An 8,416-nucleotide genomic window follows, 5' to 3' on the forward strand; every position below is an offset into this window, starting at 1 on the left:
GGTAGGGAAATGTTGGCTGATCCTAAAAGGAAATTTCGCAAATGGTTGACTTGTTAATCTCAGGTTATGGGAGGAAGGGATACAAGAGCATTCCCTCGGATCAAGAGTTTTAAGTTGAATTTCACCTCCTAAAAAACCAAACCAAAACAAAACAAACCAACAAAAACAAACCAAACAAAAAAACAGCACAACCTCCAGGAACGCCTTTGGGTACGTTGGGGCCGACAGCCCTGCAAGTCCTAATAAATGAATTAGTATCTCAGAAAGGAGATCACTGCGGGACTGATATTGATCAGAGTCAGCCGGTGTGTTTGCCTACGATTGTTTGGGGGGTGGTTAATTGAGTGTCAGTCTCGGCCAGTGTCGTCTCGCTGGCGCCGGGTGCTTTTGGATTTGCTAATTTTCGTTAAGTGTCTCTAGCCGGCTACTCGTCCCCTGTCTACCCAGGAGAACTTAGCGGCTCCCACTGATCAACAGTCTGTCTGTCTGGGCTTTATTGATCACAGGGCAGGCGGCTCGAGGCGGATGCGCTGAGAGGGAGGGCGGCTGGGGGAAGGCAGAAAGCAGACCCTAGCGCCCGGCCGCCCCCCTTCCGGGCTCCCGACGGAACCCCCTCCTTGGCCACACGCAAGCCAGGAGGGTTGGGCAGGGGCGCCTTGGCCGTCGGCGCACGCCGGGGGACCGCCACTTGTCCCTGGGGTTCCTAAAGCGCGCAGCGTGGCCCGGGAGGGCTTTCGCAGGCGGCCGCGCGGTCTCTCGCGTGTTTCGGGGGCAACAAAAAAGAAGCCGGCCCAAGGCTGAGTTGTGAGGGTCTCGGTGTCGAGTGCCAGAGACAGACCCGGAGGCTGGGATCGACCCCGCGCCTCCACAAGGTCACGGACGCGCAGGCATCCGCGAGGGGGAGCGCGGGAGACCGCAGCCTCCCAGCCCGCGGCCCTAGACGCCGGCGCCGCCAGGAGCCGCGGGGCAGGTCCCTCCTGGCCCCCCTCTGGGCCCGCCTCCTCGCCGCGGGGATGATTGACTGGAGGCTGGCGGCCAATCGGACGGCGCTGGCGCTGCCGGGGCGGGGCCGGGGGCGGGGCGGTGTCTGGCCGGCTCCCGGCGCGGGGCGCTATTTACGGCGCGGATCCGGGCCGGCTGAGGCGGGCGCAGGCTGGAGCTCGCGGCTGGCGGTCTCTGCGTGCGCTCGGGGAGCTTCTCCCCTCGCGGAGTGCCCGGCCAACGCGGATCGAGGCCGGTAGCTCACGCGGGAGTGCAGCGCCGAGCGGAGCGGAGGAGTCGCTGGCTGCGGAGTCGAGTCGCGAAAGTCGTCTGGGCTCCTCCGCGCCCCTCAAGCCGCGCTCCATGCTCCGGCCGCGGCCGGGGCCCTCGCCCTGTCGCTGACGGCGCCCGCCGCCCCGGGCAGCACCCATGCACTGCGCGCTCCGGGAGTCGTAGGCTGCAGTTGCGCCGCGGCTCCGGGAGCCGGCGGGGGCGCCGCGGCCGTGGGGGGCGTCAATGGATCGCCATTCCAGCTACATCTTCATCTGGCTGCAGCTCGAACTCTGCGCCATGGCCGTGCTGCTCACCAAAGGTGGGTGCCCGCCGGCCGGCCCGGGGCGCGGGCTCCCCGGGGAGGGGCGCGCGGGGGTCCCGGGGCGGCCGCCGCCGCGGGCCTTTGAAGGCGGCTGCCAAGGCTTTGTTAGCGGCGGGCGAGGTTTCCTCCCGCGCTGGAGCCCGCAGGTCGCGACAAGTTGCCTGTTCTTAGAAGTCGCGGCGGTGGCTTCGCGGCCGCCCCCTCGGGTGTCCCGGGCGCGGCGCGTGGAGGTGGAGTCAGACCTCAGGGCAAGTGCTTGTCACAATGTTTTTGGAAGTCCGTCCGTAGCGAACTTCTGAACGTCTGCAGCCGGGGAGCGGGGCGGTGGAGTGCGCTGGGCCGCCGCCTCCCTGCGCACCCCGAGGGCGAGGGCGGGGGCGGCCCGGCGGCACCGCGCTGGAGTGTGGGGGTGTCCCCGCACGTCTCCACGTGCGGCCCTGTCCGCCACTGTGGCTTTGTGTGTGTGAGTGCCTTTGTGAGCCAGCGAGTGTGCGTGACTCCCTGTGCGAGAGTAGGTGCTCGAAGTGTCTCTCTGTGCAGGAGTGTGTGCTGTGTGGCTTCGCGGTGGCTGGGACGAGTAGGCTCTGTCAGCGGTCCCACTTACCGCTCACCTCGTATTTTACACACTACCAAAAAAAGAAAGAGAAAACAAAAGAAAAGAAAGAAAAAGAGGCACAGGTCAGGGTCTTTATTTCCCCCTGCAGGCTTTCGCCTTTCAGGTCGAAATAACCAGAACTCCTAGATTTCAACGTTACCCTCCCCTCACCTCCCCCCTCCCCAACTCCATGAATAGTTGTGTGAACAGATAATTTTTTTTTTTTAACTGGGAAGCGTTATTTCGCTTTTGCACCACCCCCCTTCTCTAATTGCCATGTAGCAGGCATGAGGTTAAAGGATAAGCTAGCCCAGCAAGGATGATGTGCTACAGTATTTATTTATTTTGGAAGGAAGGGTGTAATTAACCCTAAATAACAGCCCTGGTAGCCTGCAGAGGGGAGCCTCCTGGCCCTATCAAAGGCCGGCAGAACAGGGAGGGACTGAGGCTGACATGAAGTCACAGATACCGAAACTATGTGCCTGATAATGATATAATTAGGGGATCAGAGATTTCTGACTGCTGCGGACTTCAAAAGCTTTAAAAGAAGCCAGCAGTCTCTCCTGTAGCCATCTTGACTAAAGCAGACATTTTTGTGTAATCACTACATACAGTAACAAGAAAGGGGGGGGAACAGAAGAGCATTGTTCACTGTTTTCAAATACCAGTCCCCTTTTTGGGCCTTTCGCATGCCACAGGAAGAAACTTTATGAAACGACAGAAATATAGTTTTAATACAGTAATACAAAAGTCCATTCAACTTGTTCAAATGTGGCTCCAATTAAAAAAAAAAAAGTTGTTAGAACTTTCGTAGTTACCTGTCAAAATTTTATTAGACTGTTTTAGGTCATGGCAAATATAGCATTTTAAATAGGCTCTCATAAACATTTAACTTTTTTTTTTTTCTTTTTCTGTGTTAGGAGTGAGGTGAATAGGATCAGAATGGACTTTTCATTTTATTTATTCATTCATTTTATTTCTACTTTAAATCTATACATGGAATTTGTTAGACTAGGGATATGTAGTCTTCCCCACCTAGGAGTGGTGACCTTTATGCAAAACATCAAGATTGGAAAGAGGAGACAAAAACCCAGCCAAAGCGGGTTTCCAGCCCCAAGGTCTTCCCCGGGTAAGGGACTTGGGCCCAGACCCGGGACAGGGAGCGCAGATTTAGGATAGGAGAAAGACCTCCAGCTTTGGACGGTTTAAAAACTCCCCATTGCCAAAGATCTGTGTTTAGCTGGCAGGTTTTGTTTTTTTGTTTTTTTGTTTTTTTTTTTTTAAGAACCGAAGCATTAGCAGCCTCTGGTGAAAACTGAGCACACCATACGGTGGCCTGGAATCTGGACAGATAATTAAATGAGACACCTTACTCAGGCATTCGCATTCAGGGAGAGGAGGAGGAAGAAAGGAGAGGGTAGGAAGAGGTCTATAAAGCCACAGTCCCTGGTGTTTAATTTCAGAGCACAGGTTTCAGTAACTAGACAGAACTTCAGATTGGGAAGCCGGGAAGGGGTAGTGTGCCTAACTGAGTTCCGTTCTAGTAGCTTTAGTTGTGGCATACGACAGTGACCTGAGTCCACTGTCAGCTATGGTATTAGGGATAGCTCGGAGACCCAGATTATTTCAACTAGAAATTGATGCTAAAAGCCTCAGGGCGCGCATGCACCAAATGTTACTAGTGACTTGCAACTCCCCAAATAAGTTTTATAAAGGAAACTTTTAATCACTTCCTGGAGAAAAATTTGAGGTTTCCTTAAGGATTTTTCATTCAACCAGGGGAGGATTTTCAGTTTCAACGTTTCCCCTTTTAGATCCCATGTTGAATTACATGTAAAACTGGGGAGTTAAGGGGCGGAGAAGTTAGCTTTGCCTTTTTTTTTTTTTTTTTTTTAAAACCCCCCCCCCCCCCCCCCCCCTCTCCCCCCCCCCCCCTCCGCCCCCAGTTTTATGACTTTCCATTTGGGCTGAAAGAAATTGACTTTGGCAAGCAAACCACTAATTGTAAACTGCCTAGTTCCTGTTTTACAATATACTGACTAAAAGCTCCTCTGCATGAAAAGATCTTTATAGGCAAAGTTTGCCTTTTCTAGAGAGGTTGCAAATAGCTGCCCAGTTTCATAGTTTTAAAACCTCCTGACCGGAGCAATTTCTAGATTGTTGTGTTTCTAGTTAATAACTTTATAAGGTGTTAGCTAAAGCTCTTAAATCTTGGCACAGCCCTTTAAGGTAGTAAACAATTCAGTAGTTCCGATCAAATATTTATACTGACAAAATCAAAAAGCCTAGCATTTTTATGTTGTATGGTCACGTAGGATTAAGATGAATAAACAGTGTAATTTACCTTACGGTAGAAATTATCGTGATGATTGTTTTCCTTCAAAACCAACAGTAGTATTTTTAATTCCTTGCTAACTCATCAGACGTGGCTGAACTCTGATACTCTGCAATTGGGATTAATACATTTCTAAAATTACATTGAACTGGATTGAAACTTAAGCACCTAGGGCTTTTCCAGTCTACCGGGGACTGCCATTGTAGGCCCTCAGCTGAATATTCTAAAAGTTAGTGCCTTTGATCTTGGCGATTTAGCAGTTGCTTAGGGGGATGCATTATCTGCCCCCTGAAGGAGTGTGACGCAATTTCTCCTTGTTTTCAGGTGAAATCAGATGCTATTGTGATGCTGCCCACTGCGTGGCCACTGGCTATATGTGTAAATCTGAGCTGAGCGCCTGCTTCTCTAGACTTCTCGATCCCCAGAACACAAATTCCCCGCTCACCCATGGCTGCCTGGACTCTCTCGCGAGCACAGCGGATGTCTGCCAAGCCAAACAGGCACGGAACCACTCTGGCACCACCATGCCCACGCTGGGATGCTGTCATGAAGATATGTGCAATTACAGAGGGCTGCAGGATGTCCTGGCTCCTCCCAAGGGGGAGGCCTCAGGTAGGTGGAAGCCCTTTCTAACCAGAACGCTTGCCTGATCTACGGGCTTGTGGCAGCCGCGACTTGGTGTGCCTGCTGCTGTTGATTTTGCTGTGAATGTAATTAGAGACACCGGAGGGAGAGGCATGGCTGGGTGCAAAGATGCATCTCTGTTGAGTCGCTTTTATGTCTGCCTGAGCATTAGATGTCTGTCTACACGATAGGCTTTGCCTGGTTTTTCTACACATTCAAGACCTCAGAAGACCATTGCTCTTCAGTAACGACAGTCTCTAAACACCTGTTTTTTTATAAGCCTCTGGGCATCGTGTTTGCAACATTCATTTTCTGAAAGTTGCCGAGGTCACTGTAAGCTTCTTTTAGATGGGGTGCGTCGTGCCAGACGGATAGATGATCGTAAGTGTCCATTCCACAGGAGGGGTTAACACAGTCTCCTCGTTCCTTGTACTCCCTCAGGACCAGGAAACCGGTATCGGCACGACGGGAGCAGGAACCTCATCACCAAAGTGCAGGAGCTGACCTCTTCCAAAGAGTTGTGGTTCCGGGCAGCGGTGATCGCTGTTCCCATCGCCGGCGGCCTGATTTTAGTGTTGCTTATCATGTTAGCCTTGAGGATGCTTCGAAGCGAGAACAAGAGACTGCAGGACCAGCGGCAGCAGATGCTGTCGCGTTTGCATTACAGCTTTCACGGACACCATTCCAAAAAGGGGCAGGTGGCAAAGTTGGACTTGGAATGCATGGTGCCCGTGAGCGGGCACGAGAATTGCTGCCTGACCTGTGACAAACTGAGGCAGGCGGACCTCAGCAACGACAAGATCCTCTCGCTCGTTCACTGGGGCATGTACAGCGGGCACGGGAAGCTGGAGTTCGTATGACAGGGCCTCATCCGCACCCAAGTTCTCGGACGCTTTGAAGGCCTTGAGTTCTGCTGGACAGGAGCACTTTATCTGAAGAAAAACAAACTCACGTCATCATCTGGGAGAGACCAAATGACCTCTGCAGACAGAATCTTGGATATTTCTTCTGAAGGATTATTTGCACAGACTTGAAGGCAGTCAGATGTATTCTTTGCTTTAAAATTAGAAAAAGCAAAGAGAGGACTGTGCACTCAACTGTTACCAGGGTTATTTGCATCTGCGCGAGCTGGAATCGAGCACCTAAATAAACTGACATGTGCTCTGTGTCAGCTCCGACGTCCTGATTTATTGTAAAGATTTAAAAAATATATCTATATTTTTTGTCTGAAATTTAGCCGTGTCTTGTCATAAATTAAAAACAAACTAAGTGGGAAGTGTAAGAAACGACACGTTCATTCCACAAACGAAGATCTGTTGTTGATTCTACTGTTGCTGATTCTGATAAGGTCTCCACTCTAGGATTGGGCTTGACTTTTGTTTTGTTTTGTTTTGTTTTGTTTTGTTTTGAAACAAGACCAAGATCTTGTTCATTCTTCCTTGTGTATTTGTAATTTTCTCACAGCGTGGAAAATTTCCAAATGTGTACTGCCCATCGTTCAGTGTCTCACCCCCCCCCCCCCCCCCCCCCCCCCCGGTTTTTTGTTAGGACAGTTCTGGTTTTTAGCTTTTATCTGCGAGAAATCTTAGACTTACTTATACCAGGTCAGATAAGATGGATCAGTATCTGGAGTTGCCTTAGCAAAGGTAATATTTCTCAGCTTACTCCAGATGCTCTGGAATGCTTCTTTTTAAAATGTGTCTACCTCCAACCCCAAAAGGAAAGCCAGACCAAACCCACTAAAGGAAACTTCTTCTCTTAGTCCAAGTTAGTCATTGTCTCCTTTTGCTGTTGATTAATTTATCGGTTAACTTTGTGTCAAATCACGTTAAATATTGTGGACCCCAAATTAGCCAAACTTGATTGTATCATGCTCCTAGTTTGCAAACCTTCCTTCAACACAGTGTTATGCTAACTTGTTTTTTGTTTTTTTTTTTTTTTTACCTCTCAATGTTTAGAAAGGGTTTCAACAGTGAACGTTATTTGTATCAATTGAGATTTAAAGAACACACAGTACCACTGGGACCCCCTGCCCCTGACATTGACTTCAGCCACTGATAGACTGTGTTTCCATTCCTGCCGGACTTTTCTGTCTGGCAACACTTCTCAGGCTGAATTTAAACCCATGCTGCATTTGCATATTTTCCCCCCAAATAGGTCTTTGTTATCTTACACGTGAGAAGAATTTGCCACATAGGATTTTTTTTTTCCCTCGATTCTTTTGTATATTTGAAACTTCTGCTAAAAATTAACCTATAGTCTGCATATTTGAGTATGGGGTTGTCTTTGATAAGTGTTAAGGGATTCTTTGCGTGTGTGCGTATTTGGGGGAATATTTTATGATCAGCATAATTTGGATCCCTGAAGACAGATGCAGTAGCCACGTTCATGGAAGAATCTGAGTTGCAATGACTAGTCTAAAAACAGTAACCTAGATTATTTAATAATTGGTAGACCACAGCCCCATACAAAGTAGGCTATGGAATAAATACACATTTTAATAAATGACAGCATTCGTATTGTGCTTTTTGAGAATTACGGTTCTTGCACGCGTGGTTTACAGTTTATAAAATGGGTTAAGTTTTAGGAGTGGCACTTCTTGAGGGAGCCACAGAATTGTGGGGCCTAACTATGCACACCTGTCTAGGGAAGAGACTTCACTGAAGTTGCCAGTCGTTGGGGTTTCTACCCTCACCTGCACTTGTACTCCAGATCAAATTACAGGAGCTTCGCAGCTTGAAAATGAAGACTTCCCGCTCCTTTGCCATTCTCCTTTCATGCACAGCATCCTACGAGCTCGGCGATTCTTCCGGGTAGGCAGTGTTTGTATTAGCTCTGTGTAGTTAGTTTTCCCCTGCTGGCCCTGCTGTTATTCTCTATTCACCTCATTTCTTCCAAATACCAGTTAACCAGGAACTCGGCAATTCCTTAAATAAGGCAACGAAGGATTTCAAGTCCTGTGTTGGGGGTGCCTGGCTGGCTTAGTTGGTAGGGCATACGATTCCGGATCTCGGGGTTGCGGGCATTGGGTGTAGAGATTACTCAGAAATAAATCTTTAAAAAAAAGAATAAAAAATAGTCTTCTGTTTTGAAACACTCGGAAACCAGGAAACTCCATCCTCCAGGAAGGGCCTGGGTCTCGGCGGGTGCTGCGATCACATTTTGTGGAAGGTGAACGTCGAATGTCTCCACTTCCGTGTTCTGTGTTCGCTGCCTCTTGTTCCTTCTGGAAACTCACGAGGCGGTTGACACCTCCCCGTTCAGTGGGGTGGTGGCCCTGTGGCCC

At 49.8% G+C, this 8,416-nt stretch overlaps 1 protein-coding gene across 1 annotated transcript; it reads left to right on the forward strand.

Moving 5' to 3' along the window:
• The first annotated feature begins 1,066 nt into the window (after nt 1–1,066).
• On the forward strand, nt 1,067–7,635 carry BAMBI (BMP and activin membrane bound inhibitor). The gene is made up of 3 exons (XM_049626950.1): nt 1,067–1,573; nt 4,831–5,118; nt 5,572–7,635. Exons 1-3 carry the CDS (start codon nt 1,498–1,500, stop codon nt 5,988–5,990), a joined length of 783 nt encoding a protein of 260 aa, XP_049482907.1. The 5' UTR covers nt 1,067–1,497; the 3' UTR covers nt 5,991–7,635.
• Nucleotides 7,636–8,416: the final 781 nt, after the last annotated feature.

Source organism: Panthera uncia, chromosome B4, assembly GCF_023721935.1.
Source record: "Panthera uncia isolate 11264 chromosome B4, Puncia_PCG_1.0, whole genome shotgun sequence".
NCBI classification, from domain to species: domain Eukaryota; kingdom Metazoa; phylum Chordata; class Mammalia; order Carnivora; family Felidae; genus Panthera; species Panthera uncia.

Coding starts and splice junctions, on each gene's coding strand:
- BAMBI (XM_049626950.1), top strand. CDS start 1,498: ATGGATCGCCATTCCAGCTACATCTTCATCTGGCTGCAGCTCGAACTC. Junction 1,574..4,830: donor GGCCGTGCTGCTCACCAAAG/GTGGGTGCCCGC, acceptor CCTTGTTTTCAG/GTGAAATCAGATGCTATTGT. Junction 5,119..5,571: donor TCCCAAGGGGGAGGCCTCAG/GTAGGTGGAAGC, acceptor GTACTCCCTCAG/GACCAGGAAACCGGTATCGG.